The sequence below is a fragment of the Fringilla coelebs genome (genome assembly GCF_963513975.1).
Source record: "Fringilla coelebs genome assembly, chromosome: 4".
NCBI classification, from domain to species: Eukaryota; Metazoa; Chordata; class Aves; order Passeriformes; family Fringillidae; genus Fringilla; species Fringilla coelebs.
This window is the reverse complement of record NC_140032.1, coordinates 72,188,437-72,213,393: the sequence shown is the minus strand read 5'-3', so window position 1 is coordinate 72,213,393 and position 24,957 is coordinate 72,188,437. Positions and strand designations below refer to the sequence as shown.

Here is a 24,957-nt window from a genome sequence, read left to right as displayed (position 1 = left end):
TTGTGTGGTTGGTCTGAGCTGCACATGAAAATGTTCCTCTCTCTTCTCTGTCCTCGCTCCCCACCACCGTGCTGGGGCTCGAGGCAGCCATGCAGAGTACGGCCTGCTCACGCTTTGGGAGCTCAGCCAGCACACACACAAATCCACATTTTCAGTGGCACATGACAGATGACTCAACAAAACAGCCATTAGGATGCAAAAGTACTTCAAGTTGTTGCTGTCAATGAAGCCATCACAGAACTGGAAGCAGCGTGACAGCCTTTCTCGGCAGTGACACGGGACACGCTGTGTCATGTTATCCCTGCAAGTCACTTTTCTGAGAGGGAGGCTTCCAGCTCTAGCTGTGTGGCAGGAGCTCGCAGTCTGACAGGCCATCTGGTGTTGCTGCAGGATTTACAGCGTCTGGGGGTTGGTTGGACATTGCTCAAATAGTTGGACAGAATGGGTGTAGGAGTTGGGAGTCGAAAAGCTGCCATCCTGAGGGCAAGGCTTGAGCGGTGATCACAGGGCTGAGGAGCATGGATGGGTTCCTATCTGGGGCTCTCAAGGAAGCCAGCACACCTACCCACTTCTCTTTCCCTGCTTCCTTTAGGGCTCTCCCTTTGATGAAGCTTTCCTGAGCTGTCTTAAGTGGGACCCAGAAATGTGTGGGGTTCTGGGGAAGGTGTTGGGATGCCTCAGGCATCCATGCTGGATGGTGTGGGTTCAGGCTTCCCAGCCTGGAGGAGCACCCTGTGCTGATTTCTATTGATGGTATCCATGGCTCTGGACAGCCTCTTGAGGGAATGACAGTGGCAATTTGCATGGATTGTTCTCCTAGTTTGCTGTGTGTGGAGACTGATTTCTTTAGAAGCCTTACATGATATGCTCAAGAAATGTAATTGGAAATCCTGCCCCATTCCTATGGGGAATTTTTCTTTGTGTGTGTGCACAACCAGTTTAGACTCCTTGAAGGATTCCTTCATTAGTTATTGCCTTTTTATACCTCTGTCTTTTCAGTCATTTTGGTGTGAGTAGGATCTCTTGCATATAAATGGACCTGAATATTTGGGGTTTGTTTTGATACCAGGGCATTGTAGCTAGTTTTCTATCTTCTGTGCTTAGAAAATGCCTCTGCTCTCACTCAGTGGCATCAGGGAAATGTGGATCATTTTCCATATTTTGCCAGGCTGTAGGCAGGATTGACTATTTGTATGTCATGGGTAATCTGTCTGCTGATTCAAAGGATCTTTTCTGACTGTATTCCTTGGAATCTGATCTTCCTTCTGCTAGGTAAGGCAGTGCAGGAAAGCAGTAGGTCTGGACCACCGAGTGTTAAAATAATTGCATTAACCCAAGCTCCTACCTGGTCCTTGTGGTGTCCATAGTGCAGGGTGTTTGCCGGTTTGAAGTGCTGGGCTCAGGTTAGTTCCCCTGGCCAAAGGAAGCTCTTCCTCCTCTGTGGGGTAGAAGGCAAGGCCTCCCATGGGAAATCCCAGCTATTAAAAAAACACTTAAATGCAGTGGAATGTGACACTGGCCCTTTGTTTTGAAGCATCTGGGATGAGCTCCTGGTTAGGCCTGCTCTGGGAAGCATATCACAGAGCAGGACGGTGTCTAGAGGTCTGCATGGGTGTAAATACACATGACAGTCTCCTGCCAGCTTTTCCATGTCAGGTTGTCCTGGGATGACATTTGTAAGCTCCACTTCCCCAGTCATTTAAGTCTTGATCCTAAAGACACTGAACATCTGCGCTTCTGGTTTGGGTTGAGTACTGCAGGTAGTCAGTGTTCACGTTGTGTTACTCCCAAGTAATGTCTCTTACATCAAAAAATGTTTGTCCTTAAGGGCAAAAGGAAACAAAGGCCAAGTCTCCATGATGGGGGTGAAGGATCTGAGGGACAGAGAGCGAATGAGCTGTACAAGCAGAACTGAAAGAAACAGAGCAGTGTATGAGGCTGGCATGTTAAAACATGACTTAAATAAATCCTTACCATTTTCTCAGCAAAACAGCTTTTTACTCAGGAATGGAAGGAAATGCTCTCAGGACAAGCCTGAGTTGGGGAGGTTTTGGAAGTGTAACAATGATATTACTCTGGGTGGCTTGAAAAGAAGCTGCTCCTTGTCAATAAGCTGGGAAACATCACTGAAAAGTGGGATCATTATTAACCTTATCCCTTGAAAGCGCTCAAGATGCAGCAGAAACAGGCAAAGAACTTGTAGCATTTACAATCAAATTTGCACCAACGAGTTCTACTGAATTTGGCTCAAGAGTGTGGTAAAACAAAACCCAAGCTATGTTTCAGAAACATAAAAGCCTGATCCAAGTCCAGTGGAGTCAGTGGGAACACTCAGACTGACAGCAGTGGGATGATGAGGCAGGGTTTGGATCAGAGGCTGCTCGAGCTGATAACTGAGTATTCATTTCGTCTTTGCTCCTGTTTGTTCATTTATCATTTTTTCTGTGCACTTCTGTGTGGTAGAATGATCACACCCAGCCCCGAGCTGAGTGGTTACACAGCGTGGTAACGTACTTGGAGCTTTCCTCTTTCATCCTCTTCTTCACACCACAGTATTTCTTAAATGACAACCTATTCACCCAGCAAGCACTTGAGATGAAAGTATTTTAGTAATTACTTCCTAACAGTGGGAAACAAGGAGTAGGAGCCTTTATCTCCCAGCTTCCTTTCAGAATTTTCATTTTCCCCAAAGAACCAAAGTGCCTGTGTGCCTGATGGGGTTGCCATGGCGCTGGCGTCGAGTGTCTTTGTCCCAGGTGGGAAACATGTAGGAGGAAGAAATGATTTGGGAATTGCTCCTGGTTGCCTGGGAATGAAACCCTGGAATAGAAGGTAGAAGGGTGGGAAGACTCTTGCCTGCTTGGGAGAGCTCCCTGCGCACTTCCCCAGGCACATTAGTGGTTCTCAGGGACGCTGTCGTGCTGGAGGGTGTCTGAGCTCTTTCTCAGCAGAATTTCTCATGACCTGTGTTCTGGTAGAGGATATTTTTGATGCTGCACAGCCCACCACACAAGTTTGTGCATCAGAACAATGGGGAAGATGGAAATTATTTCTGTGCAGACTCATTACAGCATGTTGTGTAACATCCTCTGTTCAATATGGACATTCTTGTATCAACACAGGATCCCAGTGTGGCCTGGTTGGAAGGGACCTTAAGGGTCATCTTGCTCCACCCCCTGCCATGGGCAGGGACACCTTCCACTGTCCCAGCCAGCTTCAAGGCCCATCCAGCCTGGCCTTGGACGCTTCCAGAGGTGGGGCAGCTTCTTTGGGCAGCCTCTGCCAGGGCCTCACAACGCTCAGAGGGAACTATTTCTCCCCTAATATCAGGTCAAAGGTCTCTCTCCTGCTCTCTGGTAGTCCCCCAAGAAAGGGCCACCAATAACTTGTGTTGATGGCAATAACCTGCATTGTCTAAGGACATCCCGTTCTTTGTCCAGCACTTCTGGAGCTTTTGCTTTTAATTTAGCCTTCTTCTCTCACATTGAAACTGAAGTGGATTCTCTGAAGTTCTTCACTGAATATAGTTTGTGGGGTTGGGTTTTTTCTTTTTTTTTTGGTTTTTTTTTTTTTGGTTTTTTTTTTCAGGTAACAGTTTGCTTAAGGAAAAGGCAGTCAAATAGAACAGGAAGAGCACAGTATGGTATAAAAGAAAAGGAATGTAGGTTGTATAGGAATGATGGTTGTATAGGAAGCAAAGGGAAATACGGACTTTATAGTGAGGAAAAGCTTCCATTTTTTTTTTTTAAGAAAGAAAGGCTTGAGCAGGAGTGGATCAGGAGGTGCTGTGAAGTGACTGATGTGCTCTGTCTGTGTCGGGGAGGTTGTGCCTGATGAGAGCAGGAACATCCATCTGCTTAAGTCGTCTCCTGTTCTTGGCAATAACAAAGGAAAATGATTTTTAAATAAAACCAAGAATAAAGGCTTCATTCCAACTGCAGGCACCCAGCGCCAGAGCAGTAAAACACACAGAAAAATCTGTATGAAGGGAAAATTGAAAAAATAGAGACAGGTCAGTACACTCAACTTGCAGCCATTCCAAGGCTCATAGCATTTTCCAACAAAAACTCCCTGTGCCCCCAAATTGCATAGGAAGAAGAAGACTTTCAATAAACAGTGGTGCTGACAGAGAGGAGAGGGTTTCAATATTGTGTAAGCAGCTGGTCCTGTGTGAAGGAGCCTGTTTGGTTTACAGATGACATTCTCAGAGTAACCTGGGAGAGACGTGCCAAGGCGAGGATCGCCCTTGGGTGGCCCTCGTAGGACTGAGGTTCCTGGCTTGGGTGTGAAGTGGCTCCTCTCCACCCCTGGGTTTGATCAGAAAGGTGCACATGAGATGGTTCCAAGTGCTTTTTATGGAGCAGGATGTAAGTACCAGGATGCCACTCTCTGAGAATATGGGAATGAGAGTCAGAGGAGCTGCCTTATCAGGGGGAGTTTATGGGAATCAGAGGTCAGGAACCAGAGGAAATGAATTCTCCCACGGCTTGTGGGGGCTGAGGCTTGTTCATGTGTTTCACATGAGCATCCTACCAATTTAGGATCAAAATGAGAGCACCAAGAGACACTGTCACTGGGAGCAGAGAGCTTTGCTTGATCAGTCTGTGTTCTACAGCAGGCTTTTGATGGGAAAATGAAGTAAAACATACCAGTTAGTGTCATAACATAAAAGGGTAATTTCCATGCTGTAGGACTCTTCTTGGACTTTCTCCTCCTGAATTTTCTGCAGTTTTAGCATTTTGCCCCACTGTGAGACACCTGGTTTTTAATGGGTCTGATGCTCAGTAAATTTATAGGAAGATCCTAGAAACAGCTTAAGAATGCAAGCCGAGGGCAGTTTAATTCATTTCTATCTTTGAAAATACCTGGATGAGATGTTGGCATCTGTGGTTTATGGCAGAGGGAAAACGCGCCTGGTGTGTTTTGAAGGAGCAGTTTGGATGCCATGCTCCTGCTTTGGGTGGGGTTACCCTGGACTAACTCTTGCTGCGCCCCATGTATTACACCAAGGTGTCCCAGAGCTCGCTGTCACCCTTCCCTTTGTCCCTTCCAAGCACGGTGCAGATGCTAAAGGAGCTGATCTGGTTTGTGGTGTGTGGGATGACACAGAGCTGGGCAGCTGGAGCTGACAGGAACGTGGAATGACGAACGTGAGAACAGCAGCCTCGGACTTCGCGCTGCTCCCAGTGGACTGAGTTTCTTCAGATCCGTTTCTGGGTTACACAAGTGCAGAAATCTTTCCAAAATGCAATAGTAAAACACTTCAGAGTAACAGCATGACCCAGCTGTTGTTTGGTAAGAAAACAGGGTTGTTGTTTGTTTTTTTTTTCCAGAATACCTTGCCTAATCATTCTTTGGAGTATTCTAATAACATGGGTCAGGATCAGCCAGATAATTAGGGTTCTGGAGGTTATTAAAAGTCACACGAGTCTGCAGTTAGAGTTGGGAAGGAGGGAGCTGATGTCTCAGCGAAGCTGACTTCTCGTGCATGGTGACGGGGAGAGGCTGACCTGTGGAACTCTGTGTTGGATTCCACCAAATACCATGTGGTTTGGGAGGAGAACCCAGGCAGGGATGAAGAGCTTAGCTGGCTTGTACTCCAGGAGTAGCCAAGGGAAGCGTTTCTTTGCTGTGTCTTCCTTTGCAGCATTATTGGCAGGGCTTATTTCTAAGCATTCCCTGGAAAGGGTTGAGGACCTAGCCCCAGGAGGCATGCCCTTGTGTCTCCTCTGGCATTTTGCCTCTCCACACAGGTAACAAGCAGGCTGCTGCCTCCCAGCAGCCAGTGACACGCCTGCAGGGAAGAGGTTTGTCCTTCCCCTTGATCCTGGCAACAGGCTGGCTCTGTCAGGTGGCTAGAAAGGGTGGGATCTTCCTCCCTCTCCCATAGCTCTGCACAGGATGCCCAGCAGTGGACCTAGATATCTGGAGAAGCCTGGGTTCAGACACTGGCATCCTCCAGGGAGGATAGGGAGTGTGGGCTGTGAGTGTGTGTGGAAGTGCACACTTGATTAGCAGGTGCTCTCTTTTTGTGTGAAATGACTATCCTGTTGCCATTTGCCAAATAACTCTGTTCTGTAGTCCTAGAGACATCAAATTATAAATCCACACCACCTGGTTAGTGCAAATTAGAATAAAAACTCCCAAATGCACAGATCCTCTTGTGCAAAATCCTAATAATACCTAAAATAAATTTTCAACTGCAACAGGGTTAAACACACTGTAAACTGAGCTTTTTTAGTCTCTGCTGGAAACAGTAACAAGTGATGCAAGGAGCCTTGTGCTTTCTTAATGGAGAGCTCTGCTCTGCCTTTCCACTTCTCTTCACTAATAGCTCCAGAGAACATAAAGTCACCATTTCCAGGAGGAATAGTAGTTGTGCTTTTCTCTCCTTGACAATAAATCTGTCAGAGGTATTAAAGTAAGAGGTAGTAGTAACTGTGTTAATTATTTACAGAAGTCAGATCAATGGGAGAGTATGTGATGGGTCTGGGGTTGCCCTTGAGCAACAAAATAAGCTCTGGGCCTGAAGGGTTTGGATGTGTTTCCTCCTTGTCCATCATTTATTCCAGCAGAGTTGCTGCTGTAATCATTTACCAGCTTAGTGTATGCCAGTTCCCTCCTGTCCAGGCTCTCCTGCACTGTGTGTCCAAGTGCTGTGCAGTGGTATCCTGAGCCTTGAGAAGGTCCATGCAAGCAGAGAGTGCAAGTTTGTGGGCCTGGGGATTTCTGCAGTGTGCAGCATGGGCCAGCTTCCCACTGCCAGAGGGCAGGGTGAGATGGGACACTGGGAGAAATTCTCCCCTTGGGGCTGGGGAGGCCCTGGCACACATTGTCCAGGGAGGCTGAGGCTGCCCCATCCCTGGAGGTGTTCAAAGCCGGGCTGCATGGGGCTTGGAGCAACCTGGGCTAGTGGGAGGTCCCTGTAAGCCAGGAGAAGAGGACCCTGGGGCAAGAGAAGAAGCTGCTGAGGATGTTCCTTAGGAGCTCTGAATGTAGCTTGAGCAGAATCACTGGGGATGGGTGCAGGCTGCTCTGCCAAACAGTGATGTACTTTTCACTTAGGTCTTGGACTTGCTAACCAAGTGAGGGAGCTAATTAGGAGCCAGCTACAAATTAGTGTCTTTTGTTTCTGGATGTAGATTTTCATTTGTCTTTGGTTATCTGTGATTTGATGATGAAGATTGTTTGGGGGCTTTTTTGTCCCCTTGCTTAGGGCAGAAAGGAAGCTCAGGGCCAACCCATGGTGAAACTGAGTTCTGATCTTCCATGTTTCCTCATGACATGGAGCAAGTATCTCAAACTCTACTTAAAAATCATGTTGTTGAATGGGAAAAATTCAGCTGATGCTTCTAGACTGAGAGCAATTCCAAGTGTATCCCTTGCTTTCATTTCATCTGTGGCAACCTCTTTTGAAAACTCCCTAGAAGTACCTCAGAGTGAAAGGGTAACTCATTGTACTCTGTGGCTTATGGAGAAACTCTAATGGCTATCATCACAGATGATGTCATTAGTAGCATCATAGATGTGGTTGATTTTCAGCAAAAGCCTTGTATTCCATAGATCTATGATAGCAGTAAAAGTCCACTTCATAAAATAATTTACTACCTTATTTATTTACTTTTGGAATGCTCAGTTCTAAGCAACAGGCAGTGAGTATCCAGAAACCATGTAATTAATTTTTTCATCTGTTTTAAGTAGTTTGTCCTAAACAGTCCTTGAAAAGGCACTACCTTTATCCCTGGGTTCTGCTCAGGTTCCTCCATAGCCAACTCCATGTTCTTTGTATTCCTGATCACAAGTGAATTTGCAAACAGATGCATTTGAGCCCTCTGCTTTGGTAGTTTAATGGTGTTTTTCAATTTGCTTTTACAGCGTTGATTCTTGATTTATTTCAAGCACCTTTTCTTAATCAGAGTTTTCCCTGCCAAGAAAAAGTAACAATATAGTTTCATTACTTTCAGCACTAAAAAGCTTCCAAGTTTCAGATGCTGAGAACATTTACTACTAGAAGTAAAAATCAGTCTTCCTTTAGTTAACAGTGCTCTTTAGTAGGGAACACAAGGGGAGATAAATCAATTAAGTGTCTGTTCTTTGAGGGCTCAGGCAGCACTGTGCCATGTTGTGGGGGTTGATTAGACACTCGGTTTAATTGGAGGAAGGCTGATGAAGTTCGACCTCTTCAGATCTGCTTCCTTTGCTCTTTGTCAAACATGCTCTTTTCTTTTCTTTTTTTTTTTTTTTTTTTTTTTTTTTTTTGCTGGCGAGACAGAATCATCTATCATATTTATTTTTTTATATCTGAAGTTTGTCAGGCTGCTTGGAAAAATGGGACAATGAAAGCCATCTGGGCATCCCATCCACTTGCATTTGGAAGCATCTGCCTCGTTACTGGGAACGTCTCACCAGCCCTGCAGTGAACAGATGTGCTCCCTTTCCATCTCCAGGCTCACTTAGAGTTTGTGATAGTGAGAGGAATTCGACAGGCACTAAACCCAAATGCCTGTTTCTTGGTCAGGCCCTCTAACATCCCTTATTTGGGATGTTTGTTCCCATGGAAAGGAGAGCCCTGTGGCACTTGATGGGGGGGCAATGGGGAAAAGGCAGCAATGTCTCCTGCAGGTCATTCCCTGTCTCTGTAGGATTTAGAGCTGAGCGCTTGTATTCTTGAGCCTTTGCCACGCAGGTTGACTCACAGCTGTTCATCAGATGTAAGGCACTGTGGAAATCCAGAGTCCTCTGCCTCCAGCTGTCCTGTCTCCCTTCTTTTAGCCTTAAGAAATTAGAGTTTAAATTTCTTTCTAGAGAGAGAATTCCCTGCATGGAATTCACCATCCCTTTTCTGAACCTCAGGGGTGATGGCACAGTGTGCAGGTGTTCCAGCTGCCAGGATCTCCACATAGCTCCGTACTTTGCAGTCCCTGTGCAGGTGTCCAATGAGAGTGGTGAGGCACTGGCACAGGTAAAAGATAGGATTGTGTCTGCCATGCCAGGGAAGCTGAGGCAGAAGCTGGAAAGCCAGGGAGAAACTGCGCTGCTGCACAGTGAGTTCCCTCAGGTGCTTTTCTGTGGAAGAGCAGACCTGGACAACCAAGAGCATCTGGGAAACCTTTTAGGTACTTGGGACATAGTAAGCTGCTTTCAGCATCTTCTGTGAAGGCTTATTTGGGTTGGCAATGATATTTACAGCTGGAGTGGGATATTCAAAGACACTGCAGGCTATTACCCCAACTAGAAGTGGGTAAGTTGATGCCCACAGTTTGGAAGTGGCTGTTCCACAGTGGCAGAGCTTCTATCCAAATCAAACTTCCCAAGTCCCAAGCAGATACTCTGTCTCACTAATGGCTCGGATGTTGTTTGTTTTTTCAGGATTTTCAGGTCAGCGGTGTGGTGATCTTTGGGCTTTTAAAGCTGCTTGTTCTCCCGACCCAAGACCCCCTTTGTGCAGGTCAGCCTGGGCTTTTGGGACACCCCCTTCCTCTGTGGATGTGATATCTGGGTAGAATGGCCTTGTGCATATTTTCGCTGTTATCTTGGACACTCTCGTGGTCCATGGACTGTTGGGAAATAGCTTGGGCTTGGAGACATTTGTTGCTCTTGGAATGCTGACTTACAGTGCATTCACGGAAAAAAAAGCAGGAGCCCGAGTTCAACAGCATTCAGTGACAGTTCATAGTTGGAGCTTTTCCTTTATATTTATGCCAGTGGAATTTTGAGAAATGGCTGAAATTCCATGAGGCGAGAGAGAGAGGCTTATTATCCATGACTAACGCTTGGATACACTTTGTAAAATTGGTATTATTTGCTGTTGTGCCCCTTCTACTCTTCTGCTGCATTGGTTCATTCTGTTGTCTCCCAGTTTTGAACAGCCTTTCTCTCACCTTGGACTGCCCATCTCACATCATTCCCACTGCCTTCCTCCTTTGGGAGTTCAGCCCCTGCAGCCACACTGTCAGCCTGGGATCCAGAGCCGGGCTAAGCTTGCCTTTGTGTTAGTTAGGGGTTGAATCCAAGATGAGGGCTCTGCATTTTTGCATGACAGGATTGAAATAGGACTCTTTCTTGCTGCATTTTCAGCAACACAATATTTGACTAAGCATTTCTTCTTTGTAGTTCTAAGTCATTAAATTTATTACTTAGCTTAAGAGGTCCTTTTATGTGTCTAAACTGAACACTTGGGCTGGTTTCCCTCCTTTTGCAGAGGAGAACTGTCTCCTTTTTGTCGTATTTCTAGTCAGACCCACTGTGTATTCAATGGAAAATTCTTCCTAAATCTTCTCCCCTCTCAGGTTCTCCTCCTTTTTATTATTAGGCTTTTTCTCGCTGTCTCTGTTAGCTTTCCACCAGACTGGAGGGCTCATTAAAGCAACACTGTGCAGGAAATGGGGAGAGGTGCAAGAATGGAACCCTGCTCGCCAAAGAGGGAAAGTTGGCAGCTCTCCTCTGACAGGAAAATTCCTTGGGTTTCAGGAGCAGCTTCATTGAGAGAGTGCTACTGAAGAGGCATGAAACCCTTGGTCCAGTGTCATTCCACAAATAAATGGCATTTTGGATTCTCACACATTGTGATGAGGTTCCAGCAATAGCCTTTCAATTTACTCTAGTTACCTTGTATGTGGGAGTTGGAAATTTATGCTTTGTCTGAGTGTGTTTGAGTGTCAGGAGGCAGAAGGGGGGCTCTGGATAGAAAGAAGTACTAATTCCCTATGGAAGATGCTTCCAGCAGACCTCACCTCTCAGGGCAGACTGCAGGGACGAACCTTGCAGAAAAACTCCTTCTCCTTAGTCACAGCTTTTCCAAGAGAAGTAGTCCTTGAAAGAATGGTCTTTCAGGTCAGAACAGGAGAATTTATGATTATGAGTCTGTGCTATTTTGGATGGGATGGGGATGGGGAAAAGGAGAGGGGAATGATCAAAATATCCTGTGTGGAAACAGTGCGAGTTAGATTCATAACACATCTGTGCGAGGTGCAGGCGAGGCTGGCACGCTCAGAGGAATGTGGGGAGGTGGAAAGGAAAAAAAAAGGGCTTCGTTTTGTAAGAGTCTATATGAAAAAAGGAAAGTATAAAGGGGGGTGGATCCATAATGAAAAAAATGTGTGTTGGTTTCTGAGGGCCGGCATTTGGGCCTTGCAGAAAACTCTTACCCCCAGACAATGGCCACAGGAAAGCGGAGCTGGGACCCTCTTGTTTGCAAACCAGGTCTGTGGTGTGGCAGTGAAAATCAATCCTCCTAAGCTGCGTCTTTGCTGGGTTTTTTCCCTACAAATAGTGTGATGTCAGTATGTCTAATGTCAGGCTGTGTGGTTTTTGTAAGTGTATCACACTTAACTCCGTGTAATTATAGACAGAGCTGTGGGTAGATGAGGTTCTGCTCCGTAAGGAATTGTGAGAATTGAGAGCTGGCTTTTACTTCAGGACTACTCTCTCCCTGTCAGCCCTTCCAGTTTTAAAATCCTCCCTTCCAGAAAATGCTTGCCTGGGAGACAGCAGAGGCTTTGACTGACTTTCTGTGATTGCACATAATCTGCCTGTGTGTCACTGAATATTATTTTTCAACAAAGAATCAGTATTTGTTGACCCAGCACAGCTAGCTGGAATATGTTTATGATCGCTCACTTCATGTATTTTTTTATTCCTCCTAAAAAAATTATTTCATAATCATTAATTCAGTCAGTCCTTGTGTGCAAGTTAATTAAAAAATCAGGGATTTCAGCTGGGGATAGGGTTGACGGGCAAATATTGTAATGCAGTGAATGTATCCAAATGCAGTGTATATGTATGATGGGATTGTGGAATCCTGGGGTGTTTTGGGTGGGAAGGGACCCCTCGTGTGTGCAGACATGGCTCTACTGCTGCCTGGCAGTCAGCTCCAGCGGTGGAGGAGCCCTGCCTTGGACATGGCCAGTGTCACTGCAGGTGCACTGGGCTTCCAAGCCCAGCTGCAGGACTTGGTCCTCTCAGAAGGTCAGAATCCACTCGGTGCCAACTGAGCAGTTAAGGACAATTACGCTTTCAGCTGCATGAACAAGGAAGGGGCAGGAAGGCAGCGGCAGGAAGTGACCCCTTGTCACACGCCCGCACGCTTTGTGACCCACTATCACTGCCAGGGCGTTAGAAGTGCTCTTTGTCTCCCTAATATGGGCTGCATAAATATTTCCCCACGTTTTTTTCCAGTTTTACACACTCAGTTATTCCTTTTGTGTGAGTGATTGCCGTGAATTCCATTCTCCTGTCTCCTTTAAACGCTGGTCTCAGCAGAAGCCATGGGATAGCTGAGCCTTGCCCGTGGTGCTCACGTCCTTGGTTCCCTCCTGCGCCGGTGGCCGTGCCAGGGAATCACCCTGAAGGTGCTGGACAATCATTCTGCCTTCTATACCTGTTTATTCCATTTAGAATGGAACCAGGCCCAGCTGTTCTTCTGTTCTCTGTCTTCTGTGAACCTTCTGGGAGAGGGGGAAAGAAGTGGCTTAAGGCCAAATAAATTCAGAAATCTCCTTTGATTTCTTCATGTGCAAAACTTCCGGCTTTGGCACTTGGACAGAGCTTCATCTCTTCCCTCCTCCATTTCTCATTTGGCCTTTTAGACTTCAGGTGTCAGGTGGTTGGACTTGAGACTCTTAAAGGTCCTTTCCAACCTTTACAATTCTATGATGCTGTTTTATTGTAACAGGTCACATGTTCACTCCAGCCTGTGACCTCTAGATGGATTATCCAGATTCTGAAGCTCCATCACACACACAGGCCAGGGGAGAGCTGCCAAGGCAGGAGGCAGGACCCAGATCCCAGTGTTAACTGGTCCCCAATTTGTTGTGGTAGTGGTCTTCTCTGTCTCTCCGAGGTTCAGGAGAACTTGGAGCAAGTCAGCGAGAAGCGTGTTTGCATCTCTTTTGTTTGCAGGAAGAAACATTTAGAGTACCTCTTTGCTTTTTCCACTGCTGCCACCACAGTGTCCTTCAGCATTCTTGTAGTAGCAGAAATGGTGTTGCTGTGCCCCACCTTGTCCCCACTGGCGTTCTCCCCTTGGATTTTTACAATGTGTTTTCTCTGCTGGTCATCACTGCAATGGAAAAGCTTAGCTGCCTCAGCTGCTCCTGGCTCTGCTCTCCAGCTGGACAGCAGTTGTGCCCTTCGGGCAAGCTCTTTGGCTTCTCCACAGGCAGGAGAAAGCACATCTGTCCTGGAAAAGGGCAGAGATTGTTTGCTGAGATTTGCCCTTGCACGGGTCATGGTGGGAGAGCCTTCCCCTCGGCGTGGATCAGAGCGGCAGGCTCCGACACGGGGGCTTTCCATCCTTTGTGGGGCTGCAGCAGTGCCACGGTCAGGGCATTTAGGTGAGGTATCAAACTGTGCCTTGGGGCTTGTGCAAGCCCTTCCTCAGCAGCTCCATCCCTCCTTCCACGGGCTGGGGAGGATGGTATGTGTGTGTGTGTGGGTGCTGTGTGAGCTCCCTGCTCGGAATAATCCCCTGCTAAGGGAGCCGGGCTCTGTCCCGGTGTCCCGCTGTTGTGTCTGGACAGTGTTCAGGCTTTGCTGACTTCCAGAGGCTTAGGGCAGATCAAGTGGTGATCAGAGGGTAATTGATGTTGACAGTGGGCAGTGGGCTGCTTGCTGAGCCCTTGCAAAGGGCTGTGGCTGGGCCTGCAGAGGATCACCAGCCCGGCTGTGTCCTCTTGCGTGCTTCCTGTGGCAGCAAAAGGTCCCACATGTTTAGGAACACATTCCTTACACAGCTTTTAAAAACAAGCAGCTGCATGTAAACACAGCTCTGCCTTTATCCCAAAGAAATGAGCAACCCAAGGAGTAGTTAGTGCCCTCATTGTGGAAACTGCTCCCATTTGCCCCAGTCTTTGCCACTGAATATTCACTTACTGTCTCTTTTCCCTGGAAGTTGTGGCTGCCCCATCCCTGGAAGTGTCCAAGCCAGGCTGGATGGGGCTTGGAGCAGCCTGGTCTAGTAGATGATGTTCCTGTGGCCGGGAGGCAGAAGGAGATAGGCTTCAAGCTCCCTTCCAACCCAAACCATGGGTCTGTGAAATAGGAAGCTTGGCTCCTGCTGTGCTTTCAGCCAGCTGGCAGAAGCTGGGTCAGATGCCAAGGAGTGAGGAGTGAGAGAATTTTAAGGCCTTGCTATAATGACTTCGTTCATGAGCACTGGGGGGACTGCATCTCTGCCAAAGCAACTTCCTCCACGCTGGAAGCTCACAGTAGCGTTCTGGTGCTGAAAATACCTGCTTAACGAGTTTAGACCCTGGAATTCCTGTGGAGCCTGTTGGGATCTCAGGGAAGCTGCCCAAAAATGCAGACAGCTCAGGCCATGCAGCATTTGTTCTTCCAGTAAGTTCTGAATTAGCAGATAAATTATGAATGCAACCTGTGCTTTCAGAACGTAGTGGGTACCCCCCTTTCTAGATTGCTCTGTCCTTTTACTGTGCATTATTCCAGTTAGGAACCAAGGATGCTTTAAGAGTATTCCTTTGTGGAGTAAAAATTAATTTTGTGTTGACGTAATGGTACTTAAAGGCATGAGTGCTTTTAAGGTTGTTAATGCAGAGCTCTCTCATGTTCCTGGGTGAGAGTCTGACTGGAAAGTCATGGATTCAATGCTCTTAAGAGCTGGAAGCTTTGGGGCTATAGCCTGGCCACTCTGAGCTGTAAAATGAAGTCCTCCCATACCTGAACTGGCTTTGGTTGCAGCACCCCAGGTACCCCAGGTACCCCAGGTGTGCACCTCTGCAGTGGGCCATGCTGCTCATTTTTGCTGACTTAGTTTTTCTCATCTGCAAACCAAATTTCAGAGCCTCTATAGATGCTTTTTCCATACTTTTGGACATTGATACAGGTGATGATTTTGCAAACTGAGACTTCTTTTCCTTTTTATTTCTCACGTTTTATTGCATCTGTGTTTGAAGGGCACCATTGATATTGAATCAAAGAACTTGGTGTGGTGTAAAATGGAAAAGCTTTGCTTGGTTTATTGTGTCCCATATGTGACCCACAGGCCTCTCCATGTCCTTTCTTTCTATGTAAGTACCAGCAGATGATGTCACTCAGGTCTCCTAAAATGCCAGACCCAAATGCTCAGTTCTTCCTCACATGTCCAAAAAAATCCTGGCCTTTACCCAACAGACTGTTCTCCTGGGATTAAAGTAGAAAAATTCAGTTTATTGCTATTTAAGTCTCTGAACTACATGTGAAAGTTGCTAAGCTGAAGGAAGAGTGACACCTTGTAATAATGTCTTGGTAAAAGACCTGGAATTGTCAAGTGACTGTTTTTAATACATTTTCATACTTCAAAATTCAGGGTCAAAGCCAGACTCCAGCTCTACCTGTAATTAAGTTTTTTGAATAATGACATGTAGTAAATATATATTTTTAACCTGTTCTAAAAAAAATTCCACAAACAAAACTAACCACCAAATCACCTGTACCTCCAAAATAAAACTATGATGGGATTCTTGCTATATATAGAGAGAGCCAAATAATGAAAGAAATGAGGAATGGGGGCATGTCTTGCGCCGAGGGAAGCAGGAATTCCAGGAGCCATGGTTGGTAGCTCCAGGATAACTACCTATTGGCTAAGTTGGCTGTTAGGGCTAAAGCCCAGCTAAAAATAAGGCGCAGAGCAGATGAGCCAGGGCAAGGCCGGGCAAGTCCCGGGGCCGTGCTAAGCCAGCCTGGAGCTGTGATCTGCTATTAGGGGTGGCCAGGCAAGGGGCTGTGCAGGGAGCAGCCTCTGTGGCTTCTCCTCTGCTTGTCCTGTGCCCTCCCTCAGCTTTTGATTATTAGAGGGTAATATCTCTAATTCCAAACAAGCTTGCTCTGATCCTGAGCTTTACTCCTCTTCTCTTGGTTCTATGTTAGAGCCTCACAGCCACAGTTCCACCAGCAGCATCCCTACTAAATTTCCACAGATCCAAAAGCCCTTTCACCACGAATCAGGTGAGTGCAGAGCTGTTGCAGGCTCTGCAGGGAGTGTGTCAGCGTGTCCTCCAGCACTGAGAGCTCTGGAACAGGCTGGCATTCCTCTTTGCTGTTTGTTTCTGGTCATGGGATGGAAAAAGCACAGTTAATAGTTGACCTAAATTCAGGCCTGGTTAATTATAGTTTCCTTCAGTTCTGGCTTTGTTCTCTGTGTGTTTGCTGCCAGGTAGGGAAAACCTGCAGTCCTAGAAAGCTTCATGCCAGGGAGGGAAGTGATGACAAGAAAATTACAGGGTAAAATTCCAGCCTTTTCTGTTGGAAAAGTTTATCCTGAGTTGGCTCTAAACATAATTCAAATACACAGAGGATTATACATTTCTACGTGGCTCCCTGAGTGTGGGGCTGGCATCGAGCCCTGGTGCAAATGAGGGCTAGGAGCTGTTTTTGCTGATGGTGCGTGGAAAGGAAGAGCCTTCCTGTGATGTCAGCACAAGGAATAGAGTGCAGGAAATCTTCCATCCTTCCCAGAATCACCCTGCAGCTGGAACTGCTCAGGTACCAGAGAAGCACATATTTCATGGAGGCAGTCGGCACTCTGGGATGTTTCCTCTGCTCTTTTAAGTGTCAGAACAAAGTGAGGTGGGGTCTGTGTTTGTGGCCCATGGAGCTCATGCATTTCGTGACTAATCCTGCAGCCTGGGGATTCAGACCTTGCTTTAATCCCTGTTTGTTTGTCATTCTGCCAGTCACTGTCACTCCAAAGGTCCCACTGGAAGAGAACATAAACAGAGGTAATTCTCCAAGCTTAGTTGTCTCAGGAGGTCTGCGTGTGAAGTCACAAGAAGTTCCTCTCTCCCTTTCCTTCATTCCTCAGTCTGGTGAAACTGTTGTGAAAGTGGAGCTGTGTCTGAACCTGGTTGCTGGCATTTTTGTTTCCATTAGTAAATTCTTTTGTGCCTTTGTCTTCTGCTAACACCTCTGACACTAAGACGCCTTTATGAGAGGTGACATTACCACCAAACCTTCTCTGCCACATCCCAAGGCTCACAGGTGCAGCAGTACTTCCATCCCCAAGTGGTGGGCCACATCAGGATGATGGGTGAACAGTCGTACTTGATGGTCAGAAGGGTTTTTTGTAACCTGACTGACTTTTAGGCTGTTCTGAGCTTTTCTGGTTTGGTTTTTGTAAATGCTCAAGTGATTTCTTCCACCTGCCCCGGGGGAAATGTTAAATCCAATGTTCTCTTTTGTGTAACTGCACTGTGTTTCTGCAGCAGCAGAGCTGGCTGGCTTTGTGTTATCAAAAGTTCATAGATAATATTTATTTATTGTGAAATATCCCAGAGAGACACTCTGCAGGGGCTTCTGGAAGCACTTCATGGATATAGCCTTGAACATACAGGGAAACATCAAGTAAAGCTGTGTATTTTTATGGCCAGCTGGCTCAGTTGGGGTTGCAGCAGAGACAAACTCTTCCCTCAGCCCCCAAAAACAAACAAGCAGAAGTTTTGGCAGCAGTTGAGCAAACAACAAACTTTCCTACAGAGACAGTGACACCATTAAGGATCCAAATGGTGGAGTCAAGACTGCAGGTCCCAGTGTCAGTGCTCCACATGGGAAGGGGGTTTGGGACAGGGCCTTAGGAGAGGACACACGCTTTTCATGCCACAGAATTGTTGTGGTAGTGGTAGAAAGTCATTTGGCGCTTCTGGAGGAAAAGGCAATTTCAGGCAATTCTTCAAGAAAAGATAAGGGGGAATGTGTAACTTGCCAGGGTTTTGTTTTTTAAGGACCTAATAAATCAGAGCACACGAGTTGCAGCACATCCCAGAACCTAATGAGAACATCCTGTCATCGTGTCTTCGCCCTGCCGACCCGGGTGGTTTCTCCTGCTGACCCCTCCCAGTCAGGCAGTACCAGCAGCACCACAGAAATGTTGCATGTGCACAATTTGTGTGGAAATCACTGGGAATTACGCTGCAACTGTCTGGAATGCGTGTTTGAACAAAATGATTCTTTTTCTCCTCGCTGCTTTTTCTAAAGGCACACTTCAAAATAAGGCTCAGGAGGTGGTGACGGGATGGACTGGCCTACTTTCCTTACTTTGGGAATAGCAGAACAGAATTTTTTAGTAGCTGCAGAACACATCTGTCCCTGGGGACATTTTGTACATTAACACACTCTTTGGAAAGGGACTTAGATTGGTCTCAGTAGGTTCCACACTGGTTTCTCATTAGTTTCATTTAGAATTAGTGAAGGTGTGGATCTTCCCTAGATACTTTTCCTTGCTGTATATTCAGACAAAGGCTAAATTAGGCAATGGAGCTAGTGAAGATATGGGAGAAACATGATAGATAGATAGATAGATAGATAGATAGATAGATAGATAGATAGATAGATAGATAGATAGATGGATGGATGGATGGATGGATGTAAGGTGTACATGCATACATATTTAAGGAATGCTTCTATCACTAGCACAGAATTGAGCCCATGTATTTTACAATATAAAATAAGATGGTAAGAATCTCCCATGTGAGTGATGCTGAGGTTCTTTTTAGGTACACAGGAGGGTTGGTTTAGGAGGTTAATTGATAACAGCATTGATGAAATTAGATTTGGGCAGATCACAGCTTTGTTCAATAGCAGGGAAAGAGCTGTAGTTCCATTATTTTACAGTGACACTCTAGGACAAACACCTGCTCTAACCCAGAACAGCCATTTCTCTTGGCACAAGGGCATGGGCTGCTCTGCTCCTACAGGTAAGGTTGGGATGTAAGTGCTGCAGGTGACTAGCAAATTAAAAAAGGAAGAGGTAACAAACCAGCTAATTCCAGAATGAGATTAGGATGGATTAGTCTGTCTAGCTCAAATCCCCAAACAGCCAGACTGGTTCTGTGTGTTTCTTCACTGTTGGCCCATGTGTTATCTTTCTCCCAAGCAATAACAAGTGATCAGACAAGAGGAAATGGCCTGAGGATGTGCCAGGAAAAGTTTAGCTTGGACATCAGGGAAAATTTCTTGCAGAAAGGGTTGTTTGGCCCTGACACAGGCTGCCCAGGGCAGCGATGGATTTCGCATCCCTAGAGGGATTTAAAAGCTGTGTGGATGTGGCACTTGGGGACATGGTTTAGCAGCGGCCTTGGCAGTGCTGGGGGAGCAGTTGGGCCCAGTGGACTTAGATCCCATATGTTCTGTTAAGTGCTTGGCCACGGGTGCAGACTGCATCCTCTGAAACAGCAGTGGGCAGTACCTGCAGGCTGGCATTGAGCCTGGCTGCTTGCTCTGAAGTGCTGCATTATGGAAAACAGACCCGAGAACAGATAAACCCCTCATGTGACACGGTGGTTTTTGGGCTGGGCACTGCAAGCTATGGGAAGTTGGCACCGTGGGCACCACAAAGTGACAGTGTTCCAGCTGGGTTTCCCTTGGATGCTGTGCTTGGCAGCTGTGCCAGCTGGAGCGGTGTTTGGAATTGGAGTGGGTGTATGATTTTCCCACTGTTGTGCTGCCCTGGCCTTGGCATGCTTGAGAGTGCCTGAAGACACAGGAAAGGCTGGTTTGTGGACTTGCAGCCTTGGCATTCATGAATTCCAGCCCAATGGAGAAGGGCTGGAAGTTTGCTGTTGTAGGGGAAAGTGCCCTGATAGAGCATAAGTGCAAAGCAGGAGTTTTCTCTCCAGCCGCTGCATGCTGCTTGCTCTAGCTGGCTTTGTGGAGCAGGGAGCTCTCTGTATGTTTTTGGGAAGGGGAGGGAACAGGGGTGCTCCTGACTGTCCCAGGGACACAGGAACCATAGCATGCAGCTGACTGTGTGCGCCAGGAGATGTTCCTCACTGGTGGTCATTGCTCAGAGATTGCTGGAGTACTGGGGTGGATTTGGGAGGAGCCAAGTGTCCTGCAGCTGTGAGGCTTTACCTGTCAATCCCTGGCCGAGTTTTGTTTTACTGCCCTAAGTGGAAGTGACAGCACTGGGTTTTCTGTGTGGAATAAGAACCGTGGGCAATAACAGACCCTTGTGGTTGAATGAATTTTTTTATTGGTTTTCTGGTGATTTCTCCCAGCCCTACGCCACAGGACTAATTTCTTTGGGGTTCCTGATGTATCTTATCCAGAGAAGTGATGACTCTGGAGTTGAGGATGCTTTGTGGGAGGACGTTTCTGAAATGGAACTGGAATTCCATGGGTCATATAATGGAATCACAGAACGGGTTGGCTTGGAAGAGACCTTAAAGACCACCCATTTCCAACCCCCTGCCAGGGGCAGGGACACCTTCCACTAGAGCAGCTTCCTCCAAGCCCCGTGCAGCCCATCCTGGAGCACTTCCAGGGATGGGGCAGGAGTTCTGTCTCCACTGATGGCAGGCTGTCCTTGCAGAGTCCCTCCTGGCTGGCCTGGGAGCGCTGAGTTCCCTGCACGGCCGCATTGAGCGGCAGCTGAACGAGAGCCTGCGGCGCCGCCGCCACGCCGGAGACGACGACCACAACATCGAGGTGCTGCTGGGGGTGGACGACTCTGTGGTGCGATTCCACGGCAAGGAGCACGTCCAAAACTACCTCCTCACCCTCATGAACATCGTGAGTATCCCTGGGGAGCTGCAGTGGCTGCTGGGAGCTCCTCTAGGAGCACCGGGGCTGGGGAAAACAGCAATGGGATCGTTCTCACTGCTGCTGGAGAAGGTTTTCTGGTTTTGAGATGTTCCTTTAATTCATCTTTTTCGCAGTAGTTTCCTTCCTAGGGCACATTTGAGGGTATTTACAATAATGAGGAAATAGTTGAAAAACAGTAAGGGGAAAAAGTGTACTTGATCCATTTCTAGTAATTCTGAGCTTCTCCCACAACACAGTTCTGGAGAAAAACTGATTAAGGCATAAATATGTAGAGGAAAAGGAGTTCTAAACTCTCAATGGCTCTTTGACAGGGCAGACCTTTTGGTAATACCAGTAGATCGGTCTTAGAAACTGTGGGATCATAAGGTTTTCCAGGAAATAAAAGCAGTCTCTTAAGGATGAAGATGAGGGACTAATTATTCCCATAATGATTCCCGTTAATGATGATTTTATGGGTGTAGGAATGATTCGTGTATGTTTTACACTCTTTTATTCCTGGACTTATTTTTAAATTATTCCTTGGGTTTACAGAGCCTCTAAATTTGAGAACTTAGAATCTGAGAGGAAAAAAATGATTCCTGTGTGAAATTTAACCCAACCAATGTGATGTTTTCTAGCACATCACTCACAGAATCATCTCCTTTTTCCCAAATATGCTGTGAAACATCAACATTAAATCTCCATTGCACATTATTGCAGAATATTGTCCTTTTGGTTTTGAAACCTTTTCAGTGAGCAGCAGGGCTGGTCCATGGCCCAGACCACTTCCATGTTTTGCACATGCCTGCAGCTCCATCTGCTGGGGCCAAAGGCGGAGCGAGCTGACACCCTGCTGCCCAGAGCCATCCAGAGAATGGGATAAAATGGGGGCCATGGGAAATCTTGAAGACTTGAAGGTTAAGGTCATCTCCAGGGAAGTCATTCCTGTCTGTAGAAAATTCCTCTGTTGTCTCTTGGCACAAGGGAATTTCTGAGCGCTTATCCTGGCCCAGCTCTTCGTGGGAGCAATGCTGTTTTTTGATGGGGAGAAAATAAGAGAGGAGTACCTGACCTTTGGGATGATTGCTTCCCAGGACAGGCAGCCTGAGCTCTGTGCTCGTTCTCTGTCCCACTGCCCTGCTGACACTGCTCTCAGCCTCAGGGATTTCAGGTTTAAACCATGAGCTGCAATCCTCGTGCCAGGGCCCACAGTCTGGACAGCTCCCAGTGACCTTTTTCCCTGAGGGGAAGTTCTGTTTAGCCTGACTGAAAAATAAAACAACCCTCTAACTCCTGCTCAAACCCACCAACCTCTGAACAGGGGTGTTTATTTCTCACCAGTTGCCCATAATATAATATTTATTTTGTTTTTAGGGGAATGAGGAGCTTCATTGAGGACCTGCAGATGTTTCACACTCTGGTGCCAGGACATTTCTCACCTTCCCAGACACAGGGAAGGGCCTCAAGAAGGACAACTTTTGGCCCATCTGCATAATTCTGTTTTTCTAACTTCCCTTCCAACAAAGCCTCTTTTTAGTACAGAAGTGACCACAGAATTCTAACTGATCTTGAAAAAGTAGGGCAGCAGTATAAGTTGCTCCTAAAAAAATACTCTTCAAAACAAGAAGCAGTGGAAGTGCTCCAGGCCAGGTTGGACAAGGCTTGGAGCAACCTGGTCTAGTGGAAGGGGTTCCTGGCCATGGCAGAGGGGGGAATAAGATGAGGTTTAAGGTGCCTCCCAGCCCAAACCAGTCTGGGATTCTGTGATTTGCAGGGTCTGTACTTGAAGTCTTTTCTCCAGTCCCCTTTTCTTTGAGCTCTGATCCATGAAACGTGAGAGGAGGCTGGACATGTGCTTCCCAAAGTTCCGTGTGAAGGGGGAATGTGATGACAGGAAGTGAATCTGCGCTTTCTACTGAGCAGAAATGGTCTGAGACTTGCATCCTTTTCTGAGGACCGTAGTGATACAGGCCCTTGAAAAAACATCTCCGTGGCCTTGGAGGTTCCCTTGGTATCATCAGTGGTTTTATTTCCTTTTTAATTTTTCCTCTTTTTTGCCTCAGGTGAATGAAATTTACCACGACGAGTCGCTGGGCGTTCACATCAACGTCGTGCTGGTGCGAATGATCATGTTGGGGTACGCCAAGGTGAGCGAGCCGCTTCTCCCCCTCCTGCCCGGGCAGAAAATCCACATCCTGCGGCAGGGGTGTGGATTTTCCCAGAGGGTCGCGCCTCTGGGAGCAGCCGGGTGTGACGCGTGGCTCTCTCAGTCCATCAGCCTGATCGAAAGGGGGAACCCCTCGCGCAGCCTGGAGAACGTGTGCCGCTGGGCCTATCAGCAGCAGAAGCCGGACCCCGGCCACGCCGAGCACCACGACCATGCCATCTTCTTAACCAGGCAAGATTTTGGGCCCGCTGGTATGCAAGGTAATGCAGCTGACCCGGAGCAGAGCTCGGTGTTTCTTGGCTGGCATCTGCCAGAAAAGAGGAAAAATTGGGAATTGCATTGTGAGCTCCCTGCTTTGTTCATTCCACAAGCTGTTTCAAAAGCAAGGAGGCCTTGCCATGCGTCCTTGCCATTTATATCCAACCACAGATTGATTTTCTTTTTTGAGAGTTGTAGATAAATACTTCTTAGCTCTCTTCAAATTCCTGTGTGTGCAGGGATCACTGGGAACCTCAGTGCATGTGGCATTCCACTTCCTTTATTTTATTGCATCTTTGACCACAGATTTCCATTTATTGTCATCCCAGCCACTCTGACACCTGCTTCCATCCTAACTAATGATAGTGGGCAAGATCTCCCAAAGTTCAGGATGTGTCAGAGCAGGCACCAGTCAGGATGGGGAGCCAGCCAGGCTGCCCTGGCCTTAGAGCAATGTTAGCTTTTCCTGAGGAAGTTTTCTGGGGGTTCTCATTTAAAATCCATGTGCTGAGCACAAGACTCAGCCCTGATGTCTCTCTGTAGGCTATGCTCCTGTGACGGGCATGTGCCACCCGGTCCGGAGCTGCACCCTCAACCATGAGGACGGGTTTTCATCAGCCTTTGTTGTTGCTCACGAGACTGGGCACGTGTAAGTACCACTTGTACCATCAGATCACACCACAATGCTGTGCTGCACCTCCTGCTTGCTCCAAGGGTGTTGGATTTAATGGCTCTGTGGAAGCTGTCCTGGTTTTATTTCCAGCCCCCTGGGAATGCAGTAGTGGTTGAAGCAATGGAGAGACAAGTGGGGGAAGAAAGGAAGGGGAGGCAGGGTGAACTTGTTTTCTCTGGGGTGAGAGAAAGGTCAGGAAGGGACCTGGGAGGTCCAGGCAGTGGAGAAGGGAGCTGGTTTCCTCACAGTTGTTTTTGCAGTAGCTCTGAGGGGAGTTCTTTGTTCCAGGCTGGGCATGGAGCACGATGGGCAAGGAAACAGATGCGGGGACGAGACGGCGATGGGCAGTGTCATGGCCCCCTTGGTGCAGGCCGCCTTCCACCGCTACCACTGGTCCCGCTGCAGCGGCCAGGAGCTCAGGAGATACATCCAGTAAGGCCTCCCCGGTGCAGCCAGGCTCTGATCCCTCTTTCTTCAGACCCTCTTTCCCTTCTTTGTTAGAAAAGCTCTGACCCATGAAGGCTGTGTCTTCACTCGGGGCTGTTCCATAGCCTGTCTGCTTGGGATGAAAAGTCTGTGGAAAGACCCTTCCAACTCCAGCGGGGTTTGGAATAGGCCTCAGATTTCCACAGAATCCCAGACTGGTTTGGGTTGGAAGGGACCTTAAAGCTCATCTCATTCCAAAGCCCCTGCCATGAACAGGGATACCTTCCACTAGCCCACGTTGCTCCAAGCAAGCGCCACCCAAGCTGGCCTTGGACAGTTCCAGGGATGGGGCGGGAATTAGGAGTATACATCTTGTCACAGTATTTTTTTCTGTGTCTCTTTCCATAGCTCTTATGACTGTCTTCTCGACGACCCCTTTGAGCATGACTGGCCCAAGCTTCCTGAGCTGCCAGGCATCAACTACTCCATGGATGAGCAGTGCCGTTTTGACTTTGGCGTGGGCTACAGGATGTGCACAGCTGTACGTCCAGACACGGCAAGGGGTGTGGCCTGAGGGGAGAGCTGCAGGGCCAGAGTCACTGGAGAGAAGTTAATGCAGTATTTAGAGATCTGTAAAGAGCAGAGGGATATTTATGGGGGAGACTCAGTCCTCTGGGTCCTGTGAAATAGTGGGAAAATGAGTGGCAGCATGGTCCACATGGCACAGATAGGTGAGAGCAATCCCAAGAAAGAAAAGGGGGAAAAATATCTCCTTTTTGTCCCACTTCTGGGTGTCTTCTTTCCTCTTTTCACTAGCCCAGGGCTGGGGGATGCAGGGAATAAGCACTGCCCTGAAAATGCCTGGCTGGTTGGGGTGTGTGAGATGGAATCTGCGGAGTAGGTTGGATCCTTCTCCAAA

At 47.4% G+C, this 24,957-nt stretch overlaps 1 protein-coding gene across 1 annotated transcript in view; it reads left to right on the top strand.

The window, feature by feature from the left end:
- The window catches only part of LOC311152828 (A disintegrin and metalloproteinase with thrombospondin motifs 3-like), a 57,499-nt gene that overhangs the window by 21,690 nt on the left and 10,852 nt on the right, over window positions 1-24,957 (top strand). The window contains exons 5-10 of the mRNA XM_084204233.1: window positions 20,303-20,502; window positions 22,578-22,661; window positions 22,785-22,941; window positions 23,483-23,588; window positions 23,901-24,044; window positions 24,447-24,579. Coding sequence (XP_084060359.1) covers window positions 20,303-20,502; window positions 22,578-22,661; window positions 22,785-22,941; window positions 23,483-23,588; window positions 23,901-24,044; window positions 24,447-24,579 — 824 coding nt within the window. The remainder of the gene's footprint in view (window positions 1-20,302; window positions 20,503-22,577; window positions 22,662-22,784; window positions 22,942-23,482; window positions 23,589-23,900; window positions 24,045-24,446; window positions 24,580-24,957) is intronic.